The following is an 18,231-nucleotide window of genomic DNA, read 5'->3' as shown; positions in this document are numbered from 1 at the left end:
TTTTTTGTCATTCCTCCTGCAGACCCTCAAGTTCTGAGATATTTTTAGACGTCTCACACTAAAGAACCAGCATGTTTAGCTCATGTGTCTGCAGAGCAATGATGTACGCACAGAAACTGCCAAAAAAAACTTGAATTCATTGAACAAATATGAAAATAAAAGTTATGTGAAACCCAAGCTAAGTCGGACTGTAGTGGTCACACAGACCAGGAATCGCAGCAGTCGGTGCGTCACAATGTTTTTTCGAATTAGAGACACAAATTCAAAGTCTATAGGCTGTAATGACATCAGCATCAGTAGGTTTGCAGCAGCATAAAGAACAATATGGATCAGCACAAAAGGAGTGCAGTGCTCATAAACCCAGAAGCCCTCTGTGTCTTCATCATCATCATCTTCCTCCTGCTGCTGCAACCTCCTCCTTCTCTGACTCTCATGCATCACAACACTATCGCTGTGTACGTGGCTGCAGCATCACACAACAACGGCACATCTTGGACCCCATGGTACTCCGTTCCTCCCTCCTCCCTCCATATCTACAATATCTGTCACAAGCGTCTAACAATGCACAACTGAACGATAACCATCACTAAATGATTAGCCGAGCAGAGTTATTGCCCTCCACGGGGACTCTAGACACTGATACATTAACAATGGCATGGGAGAAGCTTGTCACTTAGCTAATTAGGATTGCCACTAAAGGAAACGGGGGGTCAGGGTGCCATTGTGCTCAACTCTGTGCTATTGTTGGAGAAAGGAGAAAAACCACAATGACCACAGATGGTTTACAAATCAGGATATCAAATATAGACTAGGAGTGTGTGCTGTTGAATGGTGGTATATTAGATTTTGATCGGACGGACAGATAAGAGGCTAATGTCTGATCTGGAGGGTGGAGCTCCAGTACTCTATTTATTATTGCATATAATGTATCTATTATGTAGACAATAACACTGAATGGTTCACTTTCACATCTATAAATAACTCAAAATGACCACATAGCACAATGCATTAGATTATTACACAAATAGAACACATAATGAATATCTGTGCATAATTTATGGTTTGATTAATTCAAATGTAAAATGTTTTATTACAGTGACAGTTGGACTAATGAAGCCAGCCAGCAACTGACTAGTGTATGACTAGCATAAAGACTGGAAACGGGGAAACAGCTGACCTGGATCTGCTTAAAGGTAAATATTTGGTAAATATTTGGGCACTGCTACAATAGAAATGTGATGAGGTAATTAGTGAGGTTCACTGGAGCTGGTTTCCTTTAGACAAATCCAGATTAGCCACTTCCCTGTTTCCTGATCCATGCTAACCTACTCACATAGTTAGATTTTTCTTTTTAATTCATCACAATTTGCTAGTTTATTCTGTCTATTTTTAAATGTATTAGTTTATTTCATAGGGACAGTGCACCACTAATCAACAGAGTTAAAAGAAAAACTGTAAGTGGACCAGAGTTAGCCAACAAGGCTAGTTTTCATCCATTGTCCCTGGCCAGATGTTAAAGGCAACCTAAAAACCAAAAAAGGGGCAACAATTATAATTAATTATCATTATATCAGATCATATCACTTTTATCTGTCATATTTTAACAATCTTAATATTGTTATCTCTTTATCTGCTCTAACCTGCCCAGGGACTACAGGTGGAAATTAGCAAATGTTGCTACAACCTGGCTCAAGGCATCTTCTCTTGTCTCATGATGTCCTGTTCTAAATAAATAAATCCCTATTCCTATTCCTATTCCTATTCCTATTCCTATTCCTATTCCTATTCCTATTCCTATTCCTATACATAATTATTGGTCTGGGGATGGTTGTAACAAAGGGATGGTTTTAACAACATTAGAGTGATGTGATCAATATCATGTGTTATCACTCCCTCACTGATATTGCATATGAATTTGAATGGCTCTATGAAGAAATGTGTAGGTTTTACAGCCCAAAAACGTCAGAAACTAATCTTTTAGACCAAATCCTAGTTCTGACGAGTATCGATACCGTTGGCGTTTGAATTAGGTAGCTTGTATAAAATGAAAGAGCAGGTTCTTAGGTAAAATGTGAGTCATTTCATCAATGTTTATATCAAACCACCATGCTGGTACAGCTGGTCAAACAATGACTGACAGGGGTGGGGATGGTTGTAACACCTTTTATCTTTGTTGTTTTATTAAGTGTCATTAAGTGTCACCATCTTTCCTGGAATTATACATGAGTTATTAGCTGCTTCTGACCTCTTGCTGAAGGTTTACATTCATACATGTTCACCTTTCATCTGTATTATCAGAAGATGTTCTTTAAGAAGCTTTCTAATGTTAGGATCGACACCATTGTCACTGCTTATTTAGCCGTCAGTGATGGGTTTTTCTGTTCATACTGAACCACAGGAAGACGCTTTAGTGTTGGAACATGCACAATAAACTTACATAGATCCATATTTTTTGGTTTGGTCTCAGTTTTTAGTTTTTAATCTCACTGTTACAATTTACCCCAGGTTGTGTGTTACAACCTACCCCGGGTAGGTTGTACAGTAACAGTGGCACTGGCACTCCTTGCATTTGACATCAAATAGTGAATTCTGTGATACAGTTTAAGAAGTTCAAGGCACTGCTACTTGTAGTGGACAAACGAGGGTATTCTGTGTCAAAATTTGAGAGCCCCACCATGAGCCCTCTGCAAGTTATAGGAGCTGAGACAAAAAAAAAGTTACAACCATCCCCGGTCTCCCCTATTCAAACAGGTGGCAGTGGCACAGGTCTGACTGGGGCGACCTGTTGTCACCAGTCAAACTCCTAGCTTTGTGGGGCGGTGCGTGGCGCAGTGGGTAGAGCGGCCGCCCCATGTAGAGGCTACAGTCCTCAACGCAGGCGTCCCCGGTTAGAATCCCGCGTCGGGCAGACCTTTCCTGCATGTCATTCCCCTCTCCCTGCCTCCCCCTTTCCTGTCTATCTATACTATGGCTATCAAATAAAGGCATAAAAAGCCAAAAAATATACTTAAAAAAAAAACAAAAAAACTCCTAGCTTTGTGATGTCACCACAGTGTTTTCTGACACATTTCACCACTTGAAAAATACACAATAATTAAATCTTCCCACATAATAAACTCTGTGGCGTAAATTCAAAAGTGTTCCTCGTGTGTTTTGTTTTTGATGTCAGACATTTGGAAAAGGCGGCATCCAGTGCTGTATCACACATGTGTAAAAGAAGTTTATGTGGATCTGAATTGGTTCATGTGGGTGTGACTTTGCCTTATAAAACAGCAAAAATAACAGAATGAGACCAACATGTGCACTTAGATGTGGTCTGAACATGCTCTGGTACAACTGTTATTTCTGACAACAAATTGCACTGTGGGCAATACAGCGCCGGTCTCTGCAGTCCCTCCCCTCGGCTGCAGCCTCTGCATCGGTCGTGTCACACTGAGCCACAAAAACCAAATAGGTGCAAAAAAAAAAAAATCCACTCACGCCTTCGGAAACTTCTGCTTCAACCATATCACATTACACCTGCATTAGAAATGATATTCCCTCAGCTTTTGTTCCTGGTTATGGGACAGTGAGTTTGTGACAGTGCACCAGCTTCACACTGGTATTTTAGGACAACAAGCAAAAAAAAACCAAAAAACACAAGGACTAAAAGTTTTCCAGAAAAAAAAAAAAAAAAAGCTGACACAAGCAGAGGTACAGAGCAAGAAGAGGAGGAAGAGTACAGTAAATGTTAGTTTGGCCCATTGATTGTCGGGGTCCTGTTAATCCATAGAGATACCATAAATAGCCCAAAGTCAAGCCAGTGGGTGAGGAGGGGTGAGGACAGTGAGGCAGGGAGATGCAGGAGGAAAAGTATTGATCCAAAAAACCCCAGGACGTCCCGGGGGACCTACATCATGCTGACCAGGGCCTTACTGCATGCCCTTCAGCAGGGGCACTGCAGCAGACACACACTCAAGCACACAAGGACACACACACACACACACACACATAGGAGTAATGCACCAAACACAAACTAAGAGGAAAACTTCCTTCCCACGCACCCAGCACCTCCCACCATGCTCGCTGTTTGGAGAACAAGGAGACCAGTTTGAATCGTATTGATCAAGTTCCCTAGACTAATATTGGCTTTCTGCATGTTCACTCTGCAGCTCGGGAACAAATGTCAAACACTCACACAACAGTCTGGCTCTGTGTGGAAGATGAATATGTGGATATGTGACCATGATCATCGTCTGAAGCATTGTTTGCACCTGACCATTGTTACTTATTCAGACAAAACTTTACTTACTATTACTCTTATCCGTCAATTAACCTATACATTGCAGTACAGTAAAAGCATTTGTTGCAACGTATATTATTTCTATTATTATAGTATCTTGTACATTATTCTGATTGACAATTGACATGTTGGTGACAGTGTGTGCATGTTTTTGTTGCTTTCAAAGTTTCATTCTTGACAGACATCATGTTGATGTTGAAGGTTTCTCTGATACTCTCCTCCATTATGTGAACATTAGTTCAGTTTGCAACTATCCACGGTCCACAGATCTGAACTCATTTAATGTGTGTTCTTACAGCTGCACTGGTCCCAGTTGGCGGGAGAAAAGATGCTTAGATACATGAGTTTTTTTGTTTTTTTTTGCTGTACAATATCGTTTATAGTTTCCCTCATTATTATTTACTGCAGACTTAATCTTTTTCTTTTCCTTTTGACATTTTATAGACACTCCAGCACAGTACAATAGAGAATTATGCATTGCTGAGTTCATGCTGTAGTCAGTGGGGTGTACTAATACAAACACACACACACCTCACTAAGCTCCTCATTAAGCAAATATAAGGTCACGCTGTAGGTGGGCTGCTATGCGTGTGTGTGTGTGCGTGCACATGTGTGTGAGCATGTGCATGTGCACAAGTCGAGCCACCTGTGTAATATTATTACAGTGTATATAGCGGTGACTGTGAGCGTAGCGCGATATTAAAAAGAGATTATCTTGGCCATGTTGGCAGATTTTCTCTGAAACTAATCATTGTGCAGGTTTGATCCATATTAACACTTTGTGAGCAGGTTCAGTGGTTTATAAGTTCAGAGTGCACCGATGAGGAACGGTACCAAAAGCACCAAAGACTCAAAAACTGTGCAACACATCAATACACACAGCAGCACACAGTCCACCTGAGTGGAACCACTGATGTGATACTCTACCCAAAAATCATTTCACTATGAAACACTAATCTCTCAAAAATGGGACGGTGGTTGTAAGAAGTCTGTTCTCTATAATAATATTAATAATCATATATTTTATTTATAAGTGCCTTTGAAAACACCCAACCCAAGCACACTTTGAATAAGACGTATACAAACAGCAGCAACAATGACATAAGTATAAGTAAAAGAATTATATATTGTGAGACAATGGTGTATTTTCACCAAGCACCAAAAAAGGCCGGTTTCTAAGTGTCTTTTTTCTAGGTGGTGACGTAGAAGAAGCAACAGATGTGCACTGGTACAAACCCTGAGGGAGAGCATTCCAGAGGTTGAGGCCAGATACACTACAGACCCCGGCTGCACCCATATTACAGAGTCTAAAGGGGGGTGGTGGTGGGGGGGGGGGGTTACAGAGCAGAGAGATGGGCATCATATCAGATGGACATAGCGATGGAGCCCCAGGTTTACAGGGATGGAAAAAAACTGGACTGGCAGGGACGCACCGAGCCACAGAGAGACAGATTAAACGAGGAGAAGTGCTTTAAAATGAGTGCGGTCTCTAAATGGGAGCTGGTGCTGTTGGTGATCTGCCCCCAGGACCATGTGCAGTCTGTACACTGCCATTATTGTTGCTTTTTTCTTATTGTGAACACCAAAATTAGAAATTAGCCTCGGCTACAATCTCATGGATATTTACATGGAAATGTTAATTAATATGTTTGTCCCATTTAAAAGACATAAATATCACACAGAAGAGAGGAGTGAGGCTTTAAAATAATTACTTCAGGTGTAGATGAGAGACTCCACAAACAGAAATCACTGTCATAATAAAACAGAGGCTTTGTTTTCCTTGAATTCACAGTTTTTTTCAATGAATTCTCCTAATGACAAGTTTAAAAACGTCACCGCTTCCTGCTCCTCTACTGGGTCACAACTGCTCGAGGTTGGGGAGAGGTCATCGTTACAGTAAAGGGTGAATGCTGATTGCACATCTGTGACCTGTGCTACACACTCATCCAACACCTCCCACAACTCTCTGTCACGTCAGAAACTGGACGTGCATCCTAGTCGACTCGCAGCTGATTGATGCCTTAAGAGCGGTTTCTATGAATGGATGCAAAATCACTAGGATCCAAAATAAATCTATTGTCCATTGCGGTGGAAACTATCACTTAAGTTTGCATTTTAAACTTGAAATAAACCTTCATATTTTTCTTTTTGACGGAGGAATAATGATGTGCTGCCTCGCTCTGTAAGGTGTTGGAATGTGAAGAGATGCTGGAGTCGGTCATGTCACTGGTCAGAAATGTGCTTTTAGAGGAAAAAAAATAAAAAAAATGTAGAAACTTAGGCCAAGTTCAGAAAGTTCACACCCCCGCCCTCCTGTGTGTGAGCGTGTGTGTGAAAAAGAGACAGAGAAAGAGGAGACAGATGATAATGACAAACTTTACAAACCACCAGTGACATGGACAATCTCAGCTTTGACTTTTACCACTATTCTTCTTTTCCAGATGTTCAGAGCACATCTGAGGAGTTAAGGATAGTGTGTGTGTGTGTGTGTGTGTGTGTGTGTTTGTGTGTGTGTGTGTGTGTGATGTCACAAGTCCACAGGCCCAGAAACAAACAAATGCACACACACACACTTAATCATATGTTTTTTTTTTTTTACTGGCTTAAACACAGTCCCAGACGCTGCCAAAGACCCAATTACACACCTCTACACTGACACATCACTGTGTTTACCTCCAGCACAGTGTGTGAATGTGTGTGAATGTGTGTGTGTTTGTCTGCAGACTCTCGCAGGCTAAGTTTCCTCATGCATGAACAGATAAAAACAGATGGTGAAGCAGTCAGGCGGACGACTGGACATCTCAAACGACCCGGAAATAAAAACCCAGACTGATCATAAACAAATCCAATTAATAAGGAATAGACAGTCAGACTGTCATCGGTTACCGAGCAGAGCTGTTAACCTTTTTAATCAGAGATAAAACTGAGTGTCCGCTCAACCAAAACACCTGAGAAGACACAGGATTACGTACAGTAGAGTGACTATTAACAAAAAACATGCCGTGTGTTTCACTGTAACTGAAATAAAATGTAGATAATTATAAGATCCAGGGCAAAAGTAAAAAAAAAAGGAACATCTGTAACTTCAAAAGCACTGCACACTTAAATGGAGCTCCGCCACATAAACTGGAGTAGATAACAGGCAAAGAAATGTTTGGTATGAGACAAAATAACATAATATCATATGACACACACACACTCTTTCACACACGCAAACACGCACGCACATACACACACAGCACTGGTGTAAACTCCTAATCACATTACTGTGACACTGAGATTCTTCTCCAGCAGGTCATGGGTTTGGCCAGACATTGTGACGGGACATGATCAGGTCTCGATTTACCACCAGGACGCCCTGGATGTGCACTCGTCAACAAGCTCTACCAGGTACCAAGATCAAATTAAAGTTATATAAGAGAGTTATTTTTGTGAAGATGGAAGACAGTTCTGATCAGATCATCAGGTGTGACTGCATGTCTCCACTCACTTGCAAGACAACGTGTCTTTTTTTTTTCTTTTTTAGCTTTGACGCAGCTTTGATGTCAGTATAAATACTATGAGGAGTGAGTTTCAGGTTACCATGAATAATGAATGAATAAATCAAGTCAGGACATGAAATGTGACACAGCTGTGTGACACAGTTTCAAACCGCCACTGACTGAAGACACTCATTCAGTGACGTTTTTTTCCAAGATATTTTTTTTTTTATATTGCTGGTCAGGTACTGAGATACTCTACATTCATACAGTAAACACACCTGTTAGCATCTATCTATCTATCTATCTATCTATCTATCTATCTATCTATCTATCTATCTATCTATCTATCTATCTATCTATCTATCTATCTATCTATCTATCTATCTATCTAATGGGCGGATTCAGAATAAGTTTAAAAACACTGTAGGAGCCATGATTTATAGATGTAGAAATAGGTTGAGATTTAGATTGAATTTCATTATTTCATAGTTTGTATTTTTGATCTATGTGTTGTATGTCTCAGTTGGACGTGAGAGCTGTGATAGGGAGCACATAGTTTTTCTATGGAGTGAAGGAGTGATGGATGTAAATAGATTTTTCTTTAAGTAAACTTTTGTTTCTGAAACGGATACAGTACATGTCGTCGTTCATTCTTGTATGTAACCTTAACATTTAATGCCTCTCATGTGGCTTTGACACCACGAAGGAAAGCCACAACAAACACATTTAGCGAAGCAGCAGCCAATCCACACACACCTAACTGATGTTACTGTAATACAGAGAAAAGTCTTTTCAATCTCTTCATGTTGGCTCTGCTTTAATTCTCTTCAGCTTTGCTTCAGTCTCAAAATACAGATGGTGATTGATCACATTCAAGTGTATCCTGTAGCAGTCCAGTAGGAGCCTGTTTGTTTGTGGGATGGATAACACTTAACATGAGACTCTTTCTATGCTAAACTTTCTGCAAACTTCAGTGTAAAGAACACACACACACACACACACACACACACACACACACACACACACACACACACACACACACACTGATATCAAGAACCAACAGATGCTGTTTTGAAACAACAGGAAACACTTGTTTCTTGCCTCCAACTGAGGTCATTTTCTTTACTTATCTTTGCAAATTAGGCACTTTCAACAGGAGAATCGGAGAAAGCCCGGTCGCATTTTCTCTGCTTCAGTTGCTTTCTTCTCTACAGAGCTCCTCCTACAGTTTCGGAAGCGCATTATTTTCATTGTCATTAAGAATCACCACTAACGCCTCCTCCCTCCATCTCCCCGGCCATGTGCATTTGTTTTCAACAAAGCCGGCGAGAAGACAATCTGTGGACCGATCTCTACCGAGGTGGGTAAGGTAAACAAGAGATTACAGATTACAGGACGTGTTTGTGTCGTAGTGCCGTAAATAAATCCATGATTCTCGCGAGATGAGATCTGGGACATCGCGTCGGAGGCGCTGATCTTGCAACAAGGTTGGTTTTCAGGCCAAGAGACGCCAGGTGGAAGGCAGAGAGCCTTAATTCTCCCCGTGCTAAGTCATTTAACCATCACAATTACTCTAAAGCTGTTTAATTAAGGTGCAAATCTTGTATAGTTCCTCTTTAAGTACTTTGATAAACTGCAGTGACTTGAAATATCACCACCATGAGTTTGGTATTGAGTTAGTAGATGAAGGTTCAAACTGTTAGTCTGTTAGTTGTGCATCACCTGTACTGTACCTGCAGTATTGTCGACTCTTTGCACATTTTTACCCCTAACACACAGTTGAAGCTCGTTCCTCCTCAAACGTTTATTTCTACAAAATGACGTAGCAGACCGAGCTAAAAGTGTGTCCTACAATACTTAAAATAAAATAAAAATAGTTTGACTGTAAGGAGACGGCGACTTCTCCTCAGCCAATAACGTTTGTTTGCGAATGACTTTTGCTTCTATAAATACCATGAGGAAAAGCTAGGTGACATAAAAGCACCCAGACATTTAATAATTGAGCAATGCGAGGCAGGTGGGCCGAGTGACGGTGGTGCTGACTCATGGCTTCTGCAGCTCCGGAACAATGACGCTCCAAAACAAACAGTGGGCTCTCAGCACCGGCCGCAGAGTTTGTGCTGAGGCGGGAATCCTGAGGAAGACTTCGGAAGCTCAGTGGCAGGAGCACTCTGCTCGGGAAAATCCTGTTTAATATAATATGAGTGAGACCGCTTGCTCTCTCACTAACACACACACACGGCGCAGCCACACACACATTGCTCTAGTTTCCTTCCTACCGAGGAATGGGGGAAGGGGTGAACAGTAGCTGCAGCTCACTGTCACGACATGGTGGGCTTCGGTCTCTGACTGAGAAACCCCAAAGCACACACACACACACACACACACACACACACACACACATGGGCACAGGTCCACATGCATTCACCTGTCTAGTACTGATAGTGATAGTTACACTTCAATGGAAACACCTGGATAAGCACCTGACAGAAACTATAATGACACCTGGATCCAAAAAAGAGCAAAATACTGGTTGTTTGTTGTTTCTTTAAAGTTTTCCTTCAACAAAGTGAAGCTCAGGGATCAAACATCCAACATCCTACTTATGTCAACCAGCACACCAGATCTCACTCACAACAAGAAAAACCCTTCTGTGTCATAGTGTTGTCACAAGCATCTACAGTACCCAACCATTTACAATGCATATACTGTAGTCCAGAATCAAACTTATTTGCACTTTTTATTTTGCTTTTTAAACCCACAAAGGAGCCTGAATGGAAAGTAAATGTTGTGCACAAACCTGTGCAGATTCATGCACAATGTTAAAGAGGGACTATGCAAGATTTGCACCTTATTTGAACATATTTTGAGTAATTGTGATGGTTAAATTACTAAATTGTTACGAGGAGAACGGAGGCTCTTTGCCAGACAGAAACATAGACTGCTTTACGGCACTACGACACAAACACGCCCGTTAATCCATAAACTTTTTTTTTTACGTTATACCCACCTCGGTAGACATTTGTTTTCGTTGAAAAGGAGGGAAGGAGGAGGGTTACAGTACCTGTGAGTTTTTACAACGGTGAAAATATGCACTCGACTCCTGTACTGGGAGAAAAAAAGAGACCAAAACAGCGAAAAAGCGACTAGATTTGCATAGCTCCCCTTAAAATAAAGCAACGATCTGAGATCTGAAAAATGTGTTAATCATAACACTGTATGTATGATTCAACACAATCATTAAAGCACAGATAAGAGAAAGACGAGGAGAATGTGCGAGCTGCCACGCCGACAGCTCTGAGGCCTCCTCTGTGTAGTAACTCCAAAAACAGCCAAGTGGTCAAATTAGTGCAAATAAATCAAGTCCCAGTGTTTGTTTTGTGTTAAACGTGCAACCTTAAAACAGTTTGCACGCACACAAAATATGACCTCTCATGGAGATTTATGCTGTGTTTTTACAGCAGTTACTATTTAAACAACCATAGGCATGAATTTATATCCACCAGACTGAAGAAACAAACACACTGACTGAATCTAGCACCTCTGACACCTCTGGTGGACTTGAAAACGCTTCCTTAGACCTGATGCACGTAGCCTGAGTCACTGACTGAGACATAAAAACCTCCATAACAACAGTGTAACAATACTCATCAGAAGAAGCACATGAATTTTATCTGCACATCACATCAGAATGAGCTCCGGCCGACGTGAACCACTTCATGTCGGCAGCAGGGCGGAGGTCGTCCCTCAAGTGGAAGGTCCTGCCTCGAGCCTCGCAAGGAAACTGTGATAAAATGTTACTCAAGTGCTCATGAACTTCACATTAAATTAACTGTTTACCCAATGCGGCTCTTGGATACCTGTTGGGTGAAAGAGTATTGCATCGTGTCTTGAATGAAAACCTCCATCGCCAATAAACCAACTAAAACATCTGGATCTTGGATCCCCATTAGTCTCTGCTCATCTTCCTGGAGTCCACATGAAAACAGTCAAGCACAAACAGTACATAAACAAACGACAACAGAATCTAAATACAGTAATCTAATGCTGGCGATTACAACAAACAACCTGACAGGTGATATCAGCCCTGATCTCTTTCATCTGTTTCTCTTTGGCTCATTTGTTTTGAACAGCGAGCAGCTTCTGATCTGATTTATACTGTATGTGTTGGTAGTGAATAGCCACTCACTGGAGACCCAGCATGACCCGCTGCCTGTCTACAATTAAATTACTGACAAATGTGAGAAGGCTGGATGTTAATTTACTGTTGTGCCAGTGCATCTTAGTGCATTTTTGTGATGTGAGACCATGAGAAAATATACATTATGTGTTGCGTATGCGGCGACTACTATACATTCCTCTATTGTATCTGCAGAGGAGAACAAGCAGTCGGTCGGTCTCTCTGGGGTCGCTGCTGAAGAAAACGGCCCCCCAGCTTCATTCGGACACTGAGGTTTGTTTAGCTTTCGCTCCGTGTGTGTGAGCATTTATGAGAACAGTGATTTGGAAGGAAGCATGAATGACTTGAGTGGAGCGTAGGAGCCCGTGCACATCTGTACGACTGTGTGTGTGTGTGTGTGTGTGTGTGTGTGTGTGTGTGTGTGTGTGTGTGTGTGTGTGTGTGTGTGTGTGTGTAAGTGTGCGCGTGTGTGTGTCATCTCCAGCTGAGTAGCAGGATGCAGACAACCAGGAAGAGATAAGCGCGGGTGAATGGAGGGAGCTCTGCGTGTGTGTGTGAGTCGAGTGTGTGCGTATGTGCGCCTATGTGTGTGTGTTGTGTTCGCATGGGGAAATCACTTCACAAAGGCCTGGAAGTGTGTGTTCTCCTGTCTACCAGTGCGGGACTCGGAGGAGATAAGCAGCCAGCCAAATATTCCCCCCTTGTGTTTTCCCAGCAAAAACAGGAGGCGGAATACCAACCACTCAGACTGATGCCACAGGGTCAGGCCTGGAATGAGCCGCGCTTCCACTTCTTACAAGCGGCACACACATTTTACACACACACACACACACACACACACACAAATGCAACGACACAGCCACCAAATCTTTACACAATGACAAACCATATGGGTTGATGGCAAGGATGCAACTAAAAAAATGTTGTCATTTACTGGTTAATCTGTTCAGAAAACACTGAAAATACGTTTGATTGTTGATCCACAGATATCTATAAATTTGAAAATCCATACGTCTGCAATACGCAGCCGACTCTGTGCATTAAATGTTGGAGGTTTGTGTCTGTGTGAGGTATGTGCATGTGGATGATACATATATTGTACATAACCAAAAGATAGAAAATAGTATGAGGGTTACATTAGTTATGTGGGATGTGTAAAACGGTATTAGAGAATGATTTGACTGACATGTAAACAATTATTCAGTATAATCTATAAATATCAGATGGACTGTTGTGTATCTACAAAAATTGCAATGTCAAACTTCTTACAGCCCAATTCAGTTTGCAATATAAAACTTTTAATGCAAAAGTATTCAATTTGAACCAGAAGATTCAGCAAATCCTCAAGTGAGAAGCTGTTATCAGTGAATGTTTTCTCAATACGGTAGAAAAAAACCAAGCAGTTAATCAATGAAGAATTGACTGTTCATTATATATTTTTTGCATATTTCTAAATTTTTTTGCATAAATAAGACGTTATACATTTATTCAAAATGATAGATGGTGTTAACATTGCTACTGTTCCAGAGAAATTTAAGAAAACTCTGCACACATCTGCAGATAAGGACCCTGAAATTACTACCATGACAGCGACTAAATGGACCTTTAATCTGATTCATTTTCTGTCAGTAATCATTTCAGCCATAGTCTTTGCAACATGCCAATACTGCTCACATGCAATGAATTTATGTAATTCAAAAGCTTGTCATGAAATAAGAAGATAAAAGTGACTTCATGTGAGGAGGCAAAAAATATTGAAAATGTTTCGTCTCAAGAGAAACATGAGCAAATATCCTAATGTACAACACCAAAAGCAGAAATTAAAAGTGTCACAATAAAACTTTTGAAATGTGTCTCATGTACCGAAGCATGTTTTTTTTTGTTTTTTTTTGGTGCAGTAGCTGCAGCAAACGTCCATACGGTCCGTCAGGGATCACGTCCCTTGGTTGTTATTGAAAAAGCACAAGCTGCCTTCAACCTTTCCAACTGGCATGAACACATGGAGTCTGACATTTGATTTGCATTTAATCTGAACAAAACATGTGTACCGTATAACACTGATGTTCCCGGTTCAAGTCCAGATCCAGACAGGGACCTTGGCTGCACTGCACACACCACCCCACTTATGAGTTATTGGTTGCTCTCTCTACCATCACATACCCAGTAAAGACAAAACAAGGCCTTAAGAATAACACTGAAATGGTAAAAGACTGTTTCAAACGTGCACAAGAAAACTGAAACAGGTGTGTGTAAAATGTGATTCTCATGTGTGACGATGGCACGTCATTACGCATTACACACTACAGACCCTTGGGAATGATCAATGACCTGGTTTTCTGAATGAATTGATCATAAAATGTGACCTGATCTCAATCTAAGTTACAAATATAGACACCGATAACGTTTTTGAGCAAATAATGCAGTAATGGGTTTCACTGAACATTCACTGTGCTCATAGAAAAAGTAAGTGAACCCTTGGATTTAATACTGGGACTGGTCTTCTGACCTCAAATAAGTGACTCCAGGAGGAGTGAACATTTATTTTCACGTTAATTCAGAGCATCTCCACTGGATTAAGTTCTGGGCTCTGACTCTAACAAGTGGATTGCCTGTGTTTTGAAGTTTATTTTAATATTCGGGTTGTGGTTCTGCTACATCTACCTCAACAGGTAGACAGCCACAGACCTTGATGAACTAGAGAATATATGTTTCATGCATAATGATACTGAGCACTAAGAGGGTCCAGATCATGAAGCCCCGTCCACCATATATCACTTTATGGGATGATGTCCTAATCCTGCAGTTTCCCTCTTAGCACCATTTGGTTTCACTGGTTGGTCTCCAGGTTTGTGTTTAGTTGTTCTTCCTAAATAATTTATCAGCCAACAAAACATTTTAGCATTTGTGGAAACACAAGGTGCTCTTTGGCAAACTTCAGGCATTTATACTTACGCGCTATTGTGTGTTTGTGTACTTTAACAGTGGTGAAACAGAGCTAATGGCTGGAGTTGGAGCCAATAAATGTTGAACAACAGTTACTGTGGTGTGTGTGTGTACAGTACAGTACAGGCAGAAGGAAGGTGAGTTTTTATGTGCCTGTCGGGTCACTGAGAAACATGGAGAAGACCGACCACCGATCACAGTTGCTATTTGACATGTAGTTGCATTTCTAGGAAGCTGCACATCAACCACTGGAGTAGAGTATATCACACCTTTGCTGTACTTATGGCCTCAGTTTTAAGAAGGCATACTGCAGTTTTTTTTTTTTTAATAAAAGTTCAAATAGCTCTAATTGACACCTCCTATCTGTTCAGTGGTCGACCTCTAGGTTTGATAACTCCTGAGGTCATTCGCCGAAGGGTCCAGGTGCTTTTTCCAACCAGCACTGTGAATGTTTGAGTGCTGTTTTTAATATGGACATGAACGATACAATACTTTGTGTGTTTTGAGATGCAGTTGGTTGTGTGTGTGTTCAGTACTGCAATTTAGATTAACCTGAATCTGACCCTATTTTAATACTAATGTATATATAAATACAGGTTAATTTCAATTCACTTACTTCTTGCATTTACTGTATATGCATTCCTCGTGTCAACTGATATTTCCAGCAAATAAAAACACTTGTGTGCGTTTTTTCGCTCTGTTATTTTAACCTACAAGAGTTGCTCAGTTGGCCAAATATATGTAGACTGACTGTCTCCCTTTAACCTGCCAGGCTCGCATCCAAACACACACATACACACACACCGTTAAGAGTTCTTAGCATAACTAAAAGCCACAGAGTCATGGGACTGCAGTATCAACATAAAAATCACCCACACAGAGATCACTGTAACATGCACATGAGCAAACACACACATACACACACACACACACACACACACTGGCCAGTGTCCAGGGTTGTCAGGTTTGTGTATTTGGTATGTGAGGAATGCGTGTATTGGTCGGTGTGTGGACGCGCACTGCTCTGGGTGGAGCTCTTATCAGTCCAATGTGTCATCACAGACAACATTAAGTCCCATTAAAACACACATGAACGTACGTGTGCACAATCACACATGCACACAAGACACGCCAAGTCAGAGCGGGTGTAACCAAAACAAGGCTCTGGACTTAAGAAGATGCTTACTGGTCTTAACAACACCACAGTGTTTCCTTTGTAACTTTCATGCACACACAGCAGAGGAGGAGAGGAGAAGAGAGGAGAGGAGAGGAGAGGAGAGGAGAGGAAACAAGAGGACAGGAGAGAAAACGAGAGGAGAGGAGAGGAGAGGAGAGGAGAGGAGAGGAGAGGAGAGGAAACAAGAGCGGAGGAGAGGAGAGGAGAGGAGAGGAGAGGAGAGGAGAGGAGAGGAGAGGAGAAGAGAGGAGAGGATCTCCTCCATCTAACATGTGATGTAACATGTCCAGTATCAAAAGTTTGACATTGAATGTTTGTTCATATTTTGGGTCTTGTTTATTTATTTTGGCTGATATTTCCTGATCCAAATCATGACATGTTGCTAATTTTAGCCGGCGAGTTTATTTAGGCAAAACGCTGGACCGTGGCTGACCATGTTGAAATGAAACATACTGATGCACTGAGACGTTTCACATCTTTCATTGTGGATCCTTGAATTGTTAAGACATTGGAAAACAATTACTCTGGTGTCAATCCAAACGCAGGTTGCTACTGTCTCACACCTGTGTTACGAGTCGTTTCAGATTCACAACGCGACACCAAATCATCCAATCAGGAGTTACAATGTCTACTACAGAAGTACAGGAAGGAAGGTCACTTTAATACAAGGACTGCGTGAATTAAGTGAATCTCCAGGCGGCTCTGTGATGGAAGTATGAGTTCATATGGGTGGAGTGGGTCAGACACACAACGCATGAAACACACACACACACTGAGGAATATATAGAGGAAATAAACCACGTCTTTTATGTATATGACATGGTTTACATCAGTGCGGGCAGTTTGTCAACACAACGGTCATATTATTATAATAATAAAACTGCAGGGATGTTGCCTCTAACATATGTACACACACACACACACACACACACATACAAAATTTACTGTATGTCTTGCGAGACCAAACAGCTGCCAGTCTGCCATTAAATGCTCTGCAAAAAATGTATCAGTGTGTGTGTGTGTGTGTGTGTGTGTGTGTGTGTGTGTGTGTGTGTGTGTGTGTGTGTGTGTGTGTGTGTGTGTGTGTGTGTGAGAGAGAGAGAGAGGAGAGAGAGAAAGGGAAAGGAGAGAGGGTGAGAGAGCATCAGCCCATGTTTTGGTACAGTTGAATCCAGCTGTTTCTCATCTTTGTTGATGGTTGATTTAACATCTGGTCACGACCAAACATATATATACACACATATCCATACATACATATATACAATCATACATACACACACAAATACACACACCCTAACATCTGCACATGCACTGTCTGTCCTTTTTAGATTCCGCCACTATCGCAACCGAAATTTCGCCTGCTAGTGATGCACGCGCTATAAGTGTGTGTGTGTGTGTATGTGTGTGCGTGCAGACAAAAGTGCGGACCGTCACCGGGCTGCACGTGGCATCCACCCACAGGATCACCACACATATACACACACACACACACACACACACACACACACTGACTTATTGGTTATGAAGGTTGGGGATAGAGGGACATCTGGACCGGTGCACACATACACACACACGCGCGCGCGCTGTCATCTCTCATTCACTCATACACGTGCCACCTCTGGGCGCTCAGTAAGAGGACAGGATCACAAGCGCAAAAAATACCTTTTTTTTCCTCATGTATGTGTGTATGTGTGTGTTTTTTTGTTTTTTTTAATAACTAAAAAACTGAAACAGAGTGAATTCAGGACTCACCAGCTTTGCATGGGTCTTTGTAGTCAATGGTCTCATCCCTCTCCTCTTCATAATAGTCATAGTCTGGCTCCTCGTAGTCGAAACAGTTAGAAATAGTCACTTTGCCCCAGAAAGTCAAGCCGGCAAGCACCAGCGTGATCCAGCGCATCTTAGCGGCCAGTGCCGAGGGCACTCGGTCCATCTGAAGACTGAAAGAAACGAATAAAAGGCCTCTGCTCGTCTCCTGTGCCGTTAGGAGATGGTCAATCCACTCTCTAGAGAAAGCATCGGCGGCAGGAATTTAACGGGTCATCGTGAAGCTCGGTGTCTCCTCTCTCTCTGACAGTCAGTCTGGCTCTCTGGGACACCGGAGGAGGCTACTGGAAGTTTTTACTGCGCCGGGCTCTGCTGCTGCTCCATGGTCAAAGTAGCACTG

At 41.7% G+C, this 18,231-nt stretch overlaps 1 protein-coding gene across 2 annotated transcripts in view; it reads right to left on the bottom strand.

Moving 5' to 3' along the window:
* tll1 (tolloid-like 1) overlaps positions 1–18,231 on the bottom strand; it is a 51,743-nt gene extending 33,512 nt beyond the window's left edge. For both annotated transcript variants that reach the window (XM_083971566.1, XM_083971567.1), the window contains exon 1: positions 17,817–18,231. In XM_083971566.1, the coding sequence (XP_083827692.1) occupies positions 17,817–17,997 (181 nt within the window). In that variant the 5' untranslated portion in view covers positions 17,998–18,231. The remainder of the gene's footprint in view (positions 1–17,816) is intronic.

The sequence above is a fragment of the Trachurus trachurus genome (genome assembly GCF_905171665.1).
Source record: "Trachurus trachurus genome assembly, chromosome: 1".
Lineage (NCBI taxonomy): Eukaryota > Metazoa > Chordata > Actinopteri > Carangiformes > Carangidae > Trachurus > Trachurus trachurus.
The sequence above is the reverse complement of the archived record's forward strand: the minus strand, read 5'-3'. Positions and strand labels throughout refer to the sequence as shown.